At 42.4% G+C, this 15,210-nt stretch overlaps 1 protein-coding gene across 2 annotated transcripts in view; it reads left to right on the top strand.

Annotated features, from left to right (window-relative positions):
• ARID4B (AT-rich interaction domain 4B) overlaps positions 1-15,210 on the top strand; it is a 185,219-nt gene that overhangs the window by 79,741 nt on the left and 90,268 nt on the right. For both annotated transcript variants that reach the window (XM_054976567.1, XM_054976559.1), the window contains exons 3-4: positions 7,169-7,279; positions 9,552-9,617. In XM_054976567.1, coding sequence (XP_054832542.1) covers positions 7,169-7,279; positions 9,552-9,617 — 177 coding nt within the window. The remainder of the gene's footprint in view (positions 1-7,168; positions 7,280-9,551; positions 9,618-15,210) is intronic.

Here is a 15,210-nt window from a genome sequence, read left to right as displayed (position 1 = left end):
TTCCTTCGCCTGATCTTTGGTGCCATGAGGTGTTTGCTTTGTCCTGCCCTGTGTTCAGTGGCTGTGTCACTGCCCCTTATGGAGATAACCCCATCCTTCCCCCTTTTAGTCCCTAACTTGGGGTGCCCTAGGCTGTTACAAGGTTTGAGATTAGAAGCTGCTGTACTGTTGTGGTATATTTACCATCCCTTTTCCACCTCATCCTATGCAGAGTTACTCAAGAGCCTACTGATTTCAACGGGCTTACACTAGATTTAACTTTGCATAGAGTTTTAAATGTCTAATTTCAATAGGCAGTGTCCTATTTCTAATCTCAATAGGCAGTGTCCTTTCCTCTCTCTGCTCTGAAAGAACCTATGCATATGTATTTCATTTGCACAGTTAAATTACATGAATGTTCTATATTTTATTATACTTTTTTCTTTTAATACATTTTTATTGAAGAACCGTATACAACTAATTAATTACAATATGTAACCAAACAAAAATACTATTTGAAGTATATTATCTCAACTCCTTGTAGAGAGTCTACATTGCACATTCAACCTAATTTATAATTAACATTAGATACTGATAACATAGTGTTATTGCTGGCCCTGTATTTAAACTATGTACTTCTTTTTTCCCTTTACTTTACAACATGATCATTAGTTAATGCTATAATACAATCAACAATATCTAATTTCTTAGGTTCTTCAAAGCCTTCTCTTTTCTTGTATTAATCCTTATAATACAACTAATTATCAAACAGATATATGCAGCTGCGGCGCCAGGGTTTTTGGTGCCTGCAGCCGCCTGGCTGGCCGGCCGCTCCCGCACACGCACGCAGACGCACCAGCCTGCATGATGACATCATGTGTGACGTCATCACAGGTGTGCGCACGTTGCCGGGCTGATCGCTGCGGCAGGTGGCTGGGGTGGCGCGTTGGTGGCCTCCAAGCTCTCCTGCTCAGTGCCGCCGCAGACACCTGCCCGCAGCTGCTGCGCCTGGCCAGGGGCGTGTGTTGGTGGCTGTGGCGGCGCAGCATGGGAGGGCTAGGAGGCTGCAGCTCCATGGCATGTGCTCCTGCCCCCTGCGCCTCCTCCCGCACTCCCTCCGGCACCCCACACCCTGAGGCCACCGCCTACCTGGCCTCAATGGGCGCGTTGGCCCTCGGTATATGTACAGAAACTCGAAAAAACTGAGCAGGTCTAGGGAAGCCCAAGTAGTGGGTTGGGAAAGAAATCCAAAAAAGAAAATCTGCTCCACCCATAGACCTGTGATATGGGAGCACATACCTCATTACCGCCTATATCCCTCAGCTCTTTGTATACAGAAAATTCAGGGTTATTAAATATTCAACTTACTAATTATAGTAAAACATCTTCAAAGAGTCTTTTATCAGCTCTAGTTCATGCTTTCTCTAAAGTAGACAGTCCCAGTACAGATAGTAGAGCTACTCCAGAAGCATGATCATATGTGATATATTGAGCTTGGTTATACTCGATAAATACGCCAGAGCGTAGCCAATGATATTTAAGTCCAGCTACCTGCAGTTTAGAAATGGTGGGTTTTAAATCTCTGCAAATCTTAAGCATTTCTGAGGGGAGGTCAGAAAATACAGATATTTTGCTTACTTGGAAATCTAAAACCACACCAGAAGGGGAAGCTGCGGAATAAGCAGGCAAGAAAAAAGATCAAAGATCTTCCGCAGAACTGAAAACAATAGATAACAAAGTGCACCATGCAAAGGCAATTAATTGCCTTTACATGGTACATGAAAGGTGCATGAAATATGTGTCTTGCGTGTATCTGGAAAGCCTATTATGGCCATTCATTGCAAAAAGTTGCCAACTGACTAACTGGAGACGGAGATCCTTGCTGTTCCTGAATGCTCTTGAGAAAGATTGCCGAAACAGGAGAGCAGCTAGCCCCCTGTTGAGTGTTTCTCAGCAGCTGCAGACCCCTCCTCTTTGGCTGGACAGTCCTTCTGCTGTCTCCCGTCTGGCAGTTGCAACGTTACATCTACAAGTAGAGAAGCAAAAAGGACTATTTGTGAAAGGAATATTGGAATTGAGGAACCTTTGTGGACTCTCCAGCCTTACTTTTGAGTAGTAGAAGTATACTCCTCTTATACATGATCTGTCTTCAGGTTTAATTGTATTGTATAATTATTGTTGGATGTGAATTGTACATTGAATTACCACCTGATATATTTCATGCACCTTGCACTTTAGTAGTATAAATATATGTTATTCAATCTCTTGTATTAATTGTCTTTGCATGGTGCACTTTAAGTGTTATCTATTGTTTTCAGTTCTACAGAAGATCTTTGATCTTTTTTCTTGGCTCCTTGGAAATCTAAGCCGTTCTTCTGGCGTGCTTCAATCAAAATTTTCCTCCTGGTCTGGTAATCAGCGAACTCCACCACTATATCTCTACTGGGAGAGGCTGCCTCAGAAATATTTATTATTTTGCCAACTTGTTAGGCTCTCACAATTAAAGGCATCACCCACTCCTCCAGTTTTAACAAAATAGCTAGCCAGGATGCCTTGAAAATGGAAAATTCCGTTGCTGCCTCAGCGTTTGGTAAAAAAACAAGAAATTTCAAATTTTTATCCCTTAAATGAGAATCCAGTATCATGATTTTTTTCTAGACCAGCCATCTTGAGAAGTTATTCCAATCTTTTTTTCCAAGCCAGCAACTTTCTTTATAGCTTCTGCTTTTTGAGCAGTTTGCTTATGCTGAGTCTCCAGGGCCATTTCCAGATGGCTTACCTGCCCCCGGAACGTCGAGCCACGTTGCAGGGAAAATGCGAAATATCGCGTTTTCTCGCGCGAGTTTTGCGCTACGTCGTGCAAAACTCACGTGAGAAAATGCGATATTTTGCATTCCCCCGCAACGTGGCGCGAAGTTCTGGGGGCAGGTAAGCTGTCTGGAAATGGCCTAGTTCATCCATACAATGAACTAAAGGGGTTATCATATCCATCATATCTTGTTTTAATTCTTTTTTTAATTTTTTTATTTTTTTATTACCTACATTAACTAACAATACAGAGGGAAAGAAGGGGGGCAGGGGAAGGAAAGAAAAAAAACAGCAACATATAACAACACTACACTACAAATAATGCTTTCCCTTCATACTGCCATTATTAAAAAATTAAAACTTTGTAAGATATTGATGGAGTGGTTGACCTTGCAAAATACAGATTACAATCCAAATTAAGTCTTCCTCCCCCCCCCTGGGCCTTGGACGCAGTTCTCTCTGAGCAACTGCAACCACAGTGCTCGTTCCCTCCCCCCCCTTTAGACTTCAAATCCTTTTCTTCTTGCTTGGTGTCTTGCTGAAATTCTTGATTTTTGTCCTCAAAATCCCTTAGTTGATCTTCTGATGTTATCTTGTAAGCTTGATCTTTGTAACTAAACCAGATACCTTCCGGAAATAGCCATTTATACTTTATTCCACGTTCCCTCAGAAGAGCTGCGAACTTTTTATACTTCAATCTTCTTTTCCGAACTAAAAATGGAACATCCTTCAGTATCTTAACTTTATTACCCAGAAAGTCCAGATCCGCATTGTATGAGTTGTATAGGATAGTGTCTCAGATCCTCTTAGATGAAAAATCGATGATGATCTCACGAGGCAGCTGACGCTTCGTTGCATATTTTGAAGAAGCCCAACGGACTTCCAAAATGGCACTTTTTACCTCTTCTTTAGTTGCCTTCGCGGGTGTCGCCAATAGTTACGAGGCCAGATCCCATAAATCCTCATTTTCCTCCTCTTTCACATTCTGGATGCGCAAAATTGTCTGTGTTCGTTCCACTTGTAGCCCAATCAGCTGGTTCTCCACCAGCTTTAACTCTTTATTCGTTGCCCTCACGAGTGACGCATTTTCCCGAGCAGACTTCTCTGCCCCCCCCGCTGCTTCCTTAATGGTTTTCACTTCGCTCTCAATTAAGCCCACCCTTTGATCTGTTTCATTCAGCTTGTCAACAAAGGGCTTTATGGCTTCGATAACCGATCTCTTCACCAAGTCCTCGAGCGACTCTCCTTTCCCCTGCAGGGCAGCCAAGATTGACTTGCCCAAAGCGGGACTCTGCTTTTTTGCTGCCATTTTAGGGGGGGGGACCGCCGACCAAATTCTAAAACTCAGTGAGGGGGAAGAACGAGCCTTCTTAGGGTCAGATCCCACCACTCCTTCACGTGCGCTTGTAATAACAGAAGGGATTTGCTTACTTACAGGCTTCCGCCTAGTTCTGCTCTTTGCCGTTTTCCATGGCCCGGCAGCACTCGAGGTGTCGCGCACGTCTGCCGGCCTCCATAGGAACAAACGGGCAATTTACCCCCTGCATCAATTTCAGGGGGCTCTTCCCGCTGCGTTCCGGACCCTGCCTCCCTCACTGGGAGTCCTGGGGGCTAATCTTCGCAGATCAGCCGCCCGGTCAGGGTGCTCGGGCGCTTCCTCTCGGACCTGCGGAGAGGAGCGTCCGACATGGCCGAGAAAACGAAACCGAATCATATCTTGTTTTAATTCTTAACGCTGTTTCCCCAAGGCTTCTAGTAGAAATGTTGTCATTAGGAGAGGGCTCACAGTATTGATGTCTCCATGGCTCGATGGGGCTGTGGAGGTGCTGGCTGCTTCTGCCGAAGCGAAAAAACCCTCTAACGAAGAAACTTCCCCAACATTATTTTGTTTTTGCTTAGCCTTAGAAGCCTTGTGTGGCATTTTCCAAGACTAATTTGTTTCAAAATAGTAAGTTAAAGCTATTTTAAGAGCAAGAGACCTGGGAGCAGCAGATAATGGCTTCTGCTTGATGAGCCATCGAAGCCATGCCCCCATATTTTATTATACTTCTTATTTTCTTGTTTTAAAATGGTGTGTGGCTGTGTGTATGTGCCAAGCCTATGGCTTGTAATTTAATTAATTTCCTTACTTAAAATCTACAGAATTCATAGATATTTTTAAAGGTAGGGAAATCTATTTATTGGACAGGGTAGATGTTTATTTGTGGAAAACTTCATGCTCAAAAGCATGAACAATCATGTCAATATCAGTTAGACCAAGTCAAGATACCAGCCTGCTTGTTTTTTCACATTTTAAATTAGGGTTTCTTAATTCTAGGTGGAACAAATCTGGCCATTCAATAGTTGCATAGGGAAGTACAGTGATGGAAAAATTTGTAGCTGTTGCAATATTTCTGTGCTACGGATCCTATATAAAATACAATAAATGTGCTCTTAATTTTAGAAGAAAATTATTTTATACTTCACATTTTATGTACCAAGTTGATATATAAAACATATAACAGAAGATAAAGTTTCTTGTGAGTCGGTCCATGGTCTATGAGTCCAGACATCCTGGCTCTGACCTATCAATTCCCTAAGCAACGGAGGGGACATCCACAGACTTTCTGCAGCCCTTAAAAACTTCATAGGCAGCTCTACCAGAGAGCTCCCATTCTGCTCTATGCGAGCAAGGAGGAAGAATTAATTCCCTAGACAACAGAGAGATGGACATTCTACAGCCATAAGAACACCAGGCTTAGCCCTCAAACCCTTGATAGGCAGCTCTGCCTGTCAACCAGAGAGCTCCCATTCTGCTCTATGTGAGCAAGGAGCAAGAATTAATTCCCTAGGCAATGGCTGGGAAGGTGTCTGTGTGGTGAGTGAGGGGGCTCTTCCCTCACCCTTTTCTGTTTGATTTTACTTCATTGCAACTTTTTGGTGCTGCAAGCCAATGCAAGTCAATTGGCATTTGTTGTGACTCCTAGTATCTGCTGGAAGTTTCCTGGGGGCAGCTGCTTTGGGGGTCTGTAACTCGGACCTCCTAAATGCAATCTTGGCCAAACTTGGAGGGTGACTGGAGGAGAGCCTGCTGAAGCCTTACTGTGAGTTTGGCATCTCTGAGTGCGAAAGGGGCGGTCCTAGGGCCTCCAGAAGTGATGGACCATGGACCGATGAACCGGTTTGTGAACGGGCTGGTCCGTGAAAATCAATGGACCATGGACCAGTGGTTCATAGTGTTTTCCCAGTTCGTACCCACCTCTACTAGAGATACTACTTATTAGGAAAATGGATTATGCTCCTGTTAGCTCAGCCACTTATTACCTATGATCGTAGAATTAGGAAAAAAACTTAATGGATAATCCAGTTCAAAGCTACCCTGGGATACCCCATACCTATGGTATCCCCAAGTAGATACTTGGTCAATCTTTTTCAATACCTAGCAAAACAGTTTCTCAAATCTTTGAACTTGGCTACCTTCTTACTCTATCTCCAGAGCCTTCTAACCCAAGCAACATCCTTGGTGAGTGAACATATACTATCTTCTCTCTTTGAAATAAAAAGGGTATCTTGACTCCAGAATTCTCATCAGTCTGTGCCAATTTAAACATGATGCTAGCAAGGTGAAAAAAGCTTCCCTATGTGACTGCACAGTTCCAGGTTATTGTTTAACGTCAACCCATGCAAAGTAGCTATGTGTACTTAGTTAGTCGATCCAGTGTTGTATTTAACTCACACCTAAAATATGGCACATTTTATGTGATAAATGTAATGTAGCTAGGCTTTAAGGCTAACCAAGTCAGTGTCTGTCCAATGAGACTATCTGAGAATACCATCTATTATGTTGTGAATTACTTGAATAAAGAGTGGGATACAGAAAAGATCATACAGGAGGATGAGACTAGAAAATGTGTGCTTTCCACTTCCTCAATTATCTCATGGATTACATGGTTGAAAAAGTGGATAATGGCTGAAGATGCTAAATATTTATATACAGCTCCTTTTTCTCAAAAGTTATTTGATACATATTTATTTTAATTGGTCCATGATTTTAATACAAAAAAGAGCTTAAATTCAACAAAACAAATAAGAGTATGGATTCTTTTTTTACATAAGTTCATGGATCAGATCTCATTAGTTCTTTCCTTTGATGTATACATTTCTTAAATCTGATAGATTAAAACTGAAAAAAGAAAGAATTCTTACTGAACATGAATTGATTATTCCTGTTCATGTGATTTTTCAGCTTGTTTGATTGTTTAATATTATAATAGCTGCAGTTCTTGAGATAACTTGGGCCTGGAAATAGTGTTTGTTTTTTGAAGTAAGTATTGAATGGTGTTTTTTTTTTAAAAAAAGAATAGTATCACCACATAAGAAATCTTTGTTCCTTCTCTTTTAGGCTATTGATGAGCCTCCTTACTTGACAGTGGGCACTGATGTGAGTGCTAAATATCGAGGGGCCTTCTGTGAGGCCAAAATTAAAACAGCAAAAAGACTGGTCAAAGTCAAGGTATGTGTACACATTCTTGTAAAGGTGTACATGTAGAACACTGTAATGTGTAGAACACTAATGTGTAAGTTTTCCACTGATGCATTTGAAGGGTATTTAAATAGGACAACATTTTCTAGGGTCAGTTCTCTCCATTGTCTAATAGTCTAGCTTGATGGGGACTCATACTCTAGGGGAGGGAGCACTAAAAGTAAACAGTACCAGTGTAGCATTAGTGTAGGTTGTCTTGATAGTATCTTTAAAAAGTAAAGTAAGTATATTCAGGGCTGTAAGCAGTGACACAGGGCAGAAAATTTTCCAAAACAAAAACATTTCTGATGTTACATTTCTCCCCTGAAAAATTTCTGCTGCGTATATGTAAATATAGTATTTTTATCTGTAACTGTTGGACTACTGTGCTGCAAATCAGAAAATTTTCCAATTCAAATTTTTCTGGAAAACCCACATCACCTCAGATTTTCCAAAGCTAAAAGCATTCAATATTTGATACAATTACTTCATTAATCTCTATTTCAAAATGTGCAATTCTTAAAACACACATGCATACACACAAATCCATCAGGTTAGGAGAATTTTTATAAACAAAGTTAAATCAGTTATATTTGCTTGAGATGAGAATTTTTCCTCCATTGGCATTTATCACTGCTTATCTGGGAAGTAGTTCCTTTTATTGTGTTCTCTATAGCTGCTATGCAGCTGCCTCCCATAGGCATATAGACTATGCAGGACAGAAACCACTGTTGAATGAGAGAAATTAAGTTTGGTTATGGACCTTTTCCAGCTTGTTGCTGCTGTTCAGTTGGGTGGCAATTATAGATTCTTTGCGGTCACGCAAGGATACTTGGAAGGCTGGAAAGGAGCATGTTGGGCATGAACTGTATGAAAAACTGGGAAAAGATGCTCAAGATAATCAGTCTAACTGATAATTTTTGTTGCCTATGTGTTAGAAATCATATGTAAAACAGATTAGAATCCTGGATTTATTCAGCCATTATTCCCTGAGGGAAAAACAATGTGGGGGTGGGGGGCATTTTTCAAAAAAACTACCAAATTTGCAGGGATCCAACTGTCCCCCCAAGTTCCAGAAAGATTGGCCCTGAGGTCCAATTTTATGAGCCCTTGAAGATGCCCTCAGCCATTATTCCATATGATGAAAACTATCTGGGGGCTATCAGAGGGAATGGGGGTGGTCTTTTTCAATCAAACTCCACCAAATTTACAGGGAACCTACTCCTAACTGTCCTCTAAAGACCACCCAAGTTTCAGGAAGATTGGACTGCAAGATCCAATTCTATGGGCCCCTGAAGTTGCCCTCAGCCACTCTTCATTGTTTCCAAGGAGGCTCTCAGGCAGAAACACACAGGGATAAGACTGCCAATGGCCAAAGGTACACTCCCAAATGCAAGCTCAACCCAGAGGAAGCCCAACAGAACCAAACTGAACAAAGGCACGTCTGTTCAGATTCCACCTTAGCTCTCTTCAGTAGGGTTTAGTCCCAGGAAAGTACATTTAGATTTATTGTCGAAGGCTTTCACGGCTGGAGAACGATGGTTGTTGTGGATTTTCTGGGCTGTATCGCCATGGTTTTGGCAGTATCAAACAGTGTCAAACTGTTTGACACTGAGAGATCTCTGTCTTTCGGTGCTACACCTCTGAAGATGCCAGTCACAGCTGCTGGCGAAACGTCAGGAACCACAAAGCCAAGACCACGGCGATACTTTTAGATTGTCCAGTTTTGATTGCCTTGCTCCAGACAATCAAGTTCCAGGAAACTCACTTTCCCACAAAGAATGGTATGTCATCATAAAGAAAACATTCAGTATGTAACTGTAATTCACTGCTAAAATTAATGCATTAGGTTATTGATTAGCATTTGGTAGTGGTAACAGTTGATCTATGGAGCTTTCAGATCTGCTTTGGGAGCTGTGTAAGTTTAGTATATTGAGCTCAAACATCTTAAAGATATAAATAGGGAAGGGGAACTCTAGAATAAACTTGGTTTTTTTCAGATTTAAATATATTTCTGCTACTTTCAAAGAAAGACAATTTGGAGATAAGTTTTTAAAAATAGGTTATATTTCTATGATAGATTATGATAGTACATAATGAGTGCCTGGAATAATTTGGTAGTCCAAATGGATTGAAAGCTGGGGCGGGAGACAAGACATATATAGCTCTTTGTCTTTTATTGTTATAATTGGCAGATGCTGTAGACTTTGGAACTCCAAGATCAAAAGCACTTAACATTTAAACTGCTTTCCTTGAATTCTAGGTAACGTTTAGGCATGATTCATCAACTGTGGAAGTTCAAGATGATCACATAAAAGGCCCTTTAAAGGTAATTTTCCTATTGCTGTTTTTTATTGTCTTTATTTTATTTTGAACTTTTTCTTTGTTTTGAAGTGTTATTGTTTGTTTATTTGTTGTTGATTTGCTGAAGCTGTTGCAGTCAGGTTTTTAATACTTTTATAGTCTTCTGTTTTTTTTAATGTTTATGTTTATCTGTAGGTTGCCTTGAGTTAGTAGAAAGCCGGGTAGAAGTCCTCCAAATGAAAGAACAATTCGCTGTGAAAATAAGTGTATACTGACAAATTAGTATGTTTATAGTCATGATAGTGACCGTTAGATAAAACTGTTTAACAATACTGCCTGGCATAACATTTATCATTTATTATTTAATTAGAACATACATTGCACAGTATTAAAGCTGAGTTGAGCTTTATCATTTATAGAATTTAAGAAGAGGTACTTGTTTCCTGCATGGTATGTGTGATAACTAGAATTGATTCTAGAAATTTTTGTATTTGGATCTAAAAGGCCCCATGTGATGCTGCACTTTTCTGATTTTCCTTTTGCTTTCCCTTATGGAGCCTCAGGAATGGCATGCAGTGCAGTATGGGGTTCTTAATATCCCAGCCATTGGAAAAACACATCTGAGGGGTGGAGAGAGGCTTAAAGCTCTCCTCTTCGCATGCCATGTTCCTGATCTGAATTGGCATCCCACACACCTGCTGTTTTAGAAGAAAAAAAAAGAGTTCTGTACAGCATCTTATCTGTTTTCACCCTTTCCATTAATATCTGTTGGACTTTCTTCTTAATAAACATGTTTGGATCAGGTGCTTGCATGATATATAAGAGACTGCAAACAATTCTAGTTCTCCCGCTTTCCCCGAAAAGAATGTTTTGGAATAATTCCTGCAAAAGAATAAAATGTTATATCAGATGAAAATTCTTTTGAATTTTAGAGTAAAATTTTAATGGGTTACCTAGATTCACATTATCCCATTAATGGGTTACCTAGATTCACATTATCCCTCTTCACAGATACTTCTTCATTTTTTTAACATAACATATACTTAGATACATGCTTCTGCAATCATTGCAAAGGGGTAACAATCATTTTAGCAAAATAAAACAAAAGTTCAGTGGCACCTGAAAGACCAACTAAACTAACTAAAGGTTAGGTGTGAAACCAGTCATAAACCCGGCAGCCTAGGAAGCCCTGTTGTCTCAGGTATTGGCACTACGACAGTGGGGGTGTCTGGTTTTAAGGACTCCATCTTCAGGTCTTATGCTATCAGTACCACCGGTTATTTGTAAGATACAACTGACTTCCTGAGAAAACTACACTCCATTGACAGCCTTTTGGAAAATATTATCTTAGCAACCATAGATGTTGAGCCTTTATATACCATCATGCTGCACAAAGACGCATAACAAGCCATCAAGAACATTATCCCAGATGATGCTACAACAAACCTGGCTATTAAAGTTTGTTTGTTTGCCCTCACCCACAACTATTTTGAATTTAATAACATGTTGTATCTTCAAATTAATGACACAGCTATGGCACCCACATGGCACCACTATATGCGAGCATTTAAAGCAGTGTTTCCTTAACTCCCGTGCATTAACTTCTGTCATGTACCTAAGATTTATTGATGATATTCTCTGGTGGTTCTGGGAGTGGGGCAGTCCTCACTTCTGGGATTCAGCTACTCCTCTCCAAAGGCAGGGTCAGTTGACTGATTTGATCCTGGAGGGGTGGGGCTCATCCCGGGGATCACCAGTCTTTCTATCCCTGCCTTCCGAGCAGAATGTTTTTGGCAGTGCTCTGCGTAGCACAGCGATCCCAGATAAAAAGAAAGAAAAGAGAAGACAGAAGTCAGCACCAAGCTCGCAAGGGATGGGAAGGGCTCCCCCCACCCCTGTGCCAAGCATTTGAGCTGACAGCCTTAGGTACTCTCAGGACCACGGCCACACCAGTGGACTCCCACCAAGGTCTCCAGCCTCATTTGACTCAGAGGGTGCAGTTGAGTCCACGGCAGCCTGTCTTGGAGCACCAACACTCACAGAAGCTCACACAGGCCTGGAAGGAGCAGACTCCAGCAACAGAGGAGTGGCTCCAACCCTGGCAAGCTGGACTGAACCGCAGTAAGGCTGATCCAGTGGGGAATGGGGGGCTGTAGAAGACAGAAGAGAAAAAAAAAGCAGAAGAAGCCTTGAAGCCAACTGGCCCTGTGTAAAAGGGAGCCCTCTCCTTTCTTTTTTCCCTTCCCTCAGCCAGGGTTACAGTGGTGTATTTTCACTTTCAGTCTCTCTTTCCTTTTCATTTTGGTGGGAGTTTTTTCTGTTGGCAGGAATGTCAACTAAGGCAGGCCAAGCCACCTCCCAAGACTCAGAGAGCACAATTTGTGACTTGGATTTACCAAACTCCCTTTACCTCCTCCCAGGCCTCCCAACAGGCTGGTGGAGGGGAGAAGAATCAGAATATGGACTTATCGGGGGAGGACACCAAGGCAAACCTGCTAGCATGTTTCAGCACGGAGATGAGAAAGAAACTCAAGGAGGTTCTGAAGGAACACAGGCAGGAGGTTGTCCCTCCTGTCTGAGCTCTCAGACAGGAGGAACAACCCGGTCAGGGGTCTGGCTCCAAGAGAGGAAAAAGAGACAGTACCTCACTCTCCCCCCCACCCCTAGATCAATGAAGAGAAAAGTAGAAGAGACCAGATACTATAGAGAAGACAGCCCGCTGCTATACCTCCAGTTTGAAGATTCTGAAATGCTGGATTCTTCCTTGGTTAAGGAGGAAGAGGAATTACCAGAAGATGAAGAGGAGATCAGAAGAGAAAGGAGATAGTCACTCCAATGCAACAAGACTGTTTCCCCAGAAACTGTCTGCCAGGCTGCTCCCTAAAGTGTTGAGGGTCTTAGAGTTTTCCCATAAGGCTAAAGGAAAAGAGGAACCAGACTCATATTTCCCAGAGAGGTGGGAGAGAACTCTCCCCAATTTGGGAACAGCTCCGTCAGGGATTCCCCTTCCAGCAGCCTTTTATAACTTGATGGTTGAATGGGAAGCTCCAGCAAAACCTAAAACTAAATACCCTATTTTCTCTAAGTTTTATTCACTGATTCCAGATGCTGCCAAGATGATCTGTGACCAGCTGGGCATCCAATTCCATTCTACCTATGGACGTGAATAGCCTGCTGAAGGATTCCTGTGAAAGGCGGGTCAAACAGACTCTGCGCCGAAATTTTGAAGCATCTGCTACATCTCTCAGAGCATCGACTGCAGGTTCACTCTTTGCTAGAGCAGTATTCTCTTGGGCCTCAGATCTGGCTGTGACAAGCAGCAATGACCCTAAAGAACTCAAGGACAAAATCAAGAAAATAGTCCTGGGTACATGTAGCATGGCAGCCAGACTCAACATTTGTCTTAGGAACTGGAATGTGGCCCCTTCAGCTCAAGCCAAAGTAGCTGTGGTTCCCTTCAAAAGCATCAATCTGCTTGGAGAAGGTTTAGATAAATACTTGGTGGAGGACAAAGAAAAGAAGAAAGTTCATCCTTTGAAGAAGGAGGGAGTGAAATCAAGAAAGAAGTTTCAGTCCTTTTAAGAATCCAAGCATCTTTCCTACACAAGTTTCTCCAGGTCATTCGGGGGAAGATGGCAGACCAGACCTCGAGAGGAGAGCAGATCCTCCTCCTTCAGCAGATCCAGTCAGAACACCAAGGAACTGAAAAGGGGAACCTCAGCATAAGTATGCTGAGGCAACAAGTACGATTGGAGGGCCTTTGCAAAGCTTTGCGAACTTTTGGCAACAGACATTAAGTGATAGGTGGGTATTGGATACAGTGACCAATGGGTATCTGCTGGAATTCAACTGTGTGCCGCCAAGATGTTTCCCTCCAGATTCCAAAGAATTGATCAAATCAGAAACACCAACTTCTGGAAAAGGCTATTCAGCATCTACTAGACATAGAGGCCATAGAACCAGTGCCAGAAGCTCACAGAACCCAAAGGGTGTATTCAGTGTTCCTCATAGTCCCAAAGAAGAACCATTGATTGACTAACAAACCTGCATGCTTTCAGCTACCAACTAAAACATATAAAGAGATCCATACTCTACCTATGTTACAGTTGCATTTGTTCTGACCTGTCAGGCAGAGAGTCTGACCTAGAGGATTTACAAAAGGAATTTATGGATTGCAGTACTTACCCAGTAAAGCAAAAGAGTAGATCAATAAAAGAAAGACAGGTACCCTGAACCAGGTCCTGCAAGAGTGACCCAAATAGGCAACAACCAAACACCACTGATTGCTACAGCTCGCGACTTAAACCACTTCAATGCATTATCAGAGATCTACATCCCCTCCTGTATAAAGATGTTTCTCTTTCACTGGCTTACAGGCAGCCCCCTAATTAAAAAGGCTTTTCATCAACAGCTACTACAGCTGTGGTCAATTGGCTGAAAGCAAACAAACTGAAACTGAACCCATGATGGAAGTGATGCTGATTATAAAGGCAGAGATATTGAAGGACTTTGTACTACCCATTTTTGATGGAGTTCAGTTGACCCTTGCAGACTTAGTTATGACTGAGCTATGGCGTTATACTAGATCCAGCACTGCTGCTGGCAAAGCAAGTTGATACAGCTGCAAAAAAAAGGCTTTCTACAAACTCAGTCTAGCCCAGAAAATAGCCTCCTATCTTTAAGAATGCAGGGGGTTTACAGCACCCTCTCTCGCCTCTGAGTAGCCAGTCGCCCTTCTCTATCTCTCCAGGAGCCACCTGGCTCTTCCTCCCCAGCGACCCTGGATGGCCCGCCTTTTATAGAGCCTCCCTGGGGGGATTCACGCCCCTCCTTTAGGCTACATCCTATCCTATGTTTGGTCCCTCCCCCTGGGGCCAACTGATGGGGCCGAAGGCCCATCAAGAGGCTTCCAGGGGCCCTTTGTCCCCCCACCCTGGCCATGTAGGGCATCCGTGCAGGGCAGGGCTGGCCAGCCCTCTGCATTCTGTGCGGCTGTGTGGCCACTCCTGCACACTCTCTGGGGACAACACCCAGGCTGACCACGGTGGTTCTGTTTCTGGAGGCGTCTTGTGGACCTGGGTGCATTCACGGCTGCTGGGAGGAGAGCCTGCTGGCTACATGAACTATCCTGGCTACAACTACCTGAAGAAGTATCTAAAGAAGTATCTTCAGGTATCTGAAGAAGTGAGCTGTGACTTACAAAAGCTCATACCCTACCACAAATTTTGTTAGTCTTATAAGTGCTACAGGACTCTTGCTGTGATCCAAGATACAGTTTAAGCTCAAATAACATGTTGGTTGCAGAAACTTTTCCTGAAGGCCTGATTGGTATCAGCAAAGGACTGTCTAATCTAGGGATTGGCAACTTCTTTTCCAGCTAAAGTTACCTCTTTAGCCAGTGATGCAAAACATTTGTTAGCCTTGCATACAGTGTCATGTAATAAGTTTCCCTGTGTATTACAGGAAGTAGACTCATGGGCATAAATTGCCTGTATGCTAAACAGGTGTGATCACTTGACTTTACTTATAAGGGGGTGTATCTTACTAGCTATTCCCTTGTATTGATAAGTAAAGTTCATCAGTGGCCTGTCTAATAAATGAAAATGCACACTGCAAAT

This window comes from Eublepharis macularius, chromosome 1 (genome assembly GCF_028583425.1).
Source record: "Eublepharis macularius isolate TG4126 chromosome 1, MPM_Emac_v1.0, whole genome shotgun sequence".
Classification (NCBI taxonomy): domain Eukaryota; kingdom Metazoa; phylum Chordata; class Lepidosauria; order Squamata; family Eublepharidae; genus Eublepharis; species Eublepharis macularius.
This window is presented reverse-complemented; position numbering and strand designations above follow the sequence as displayed.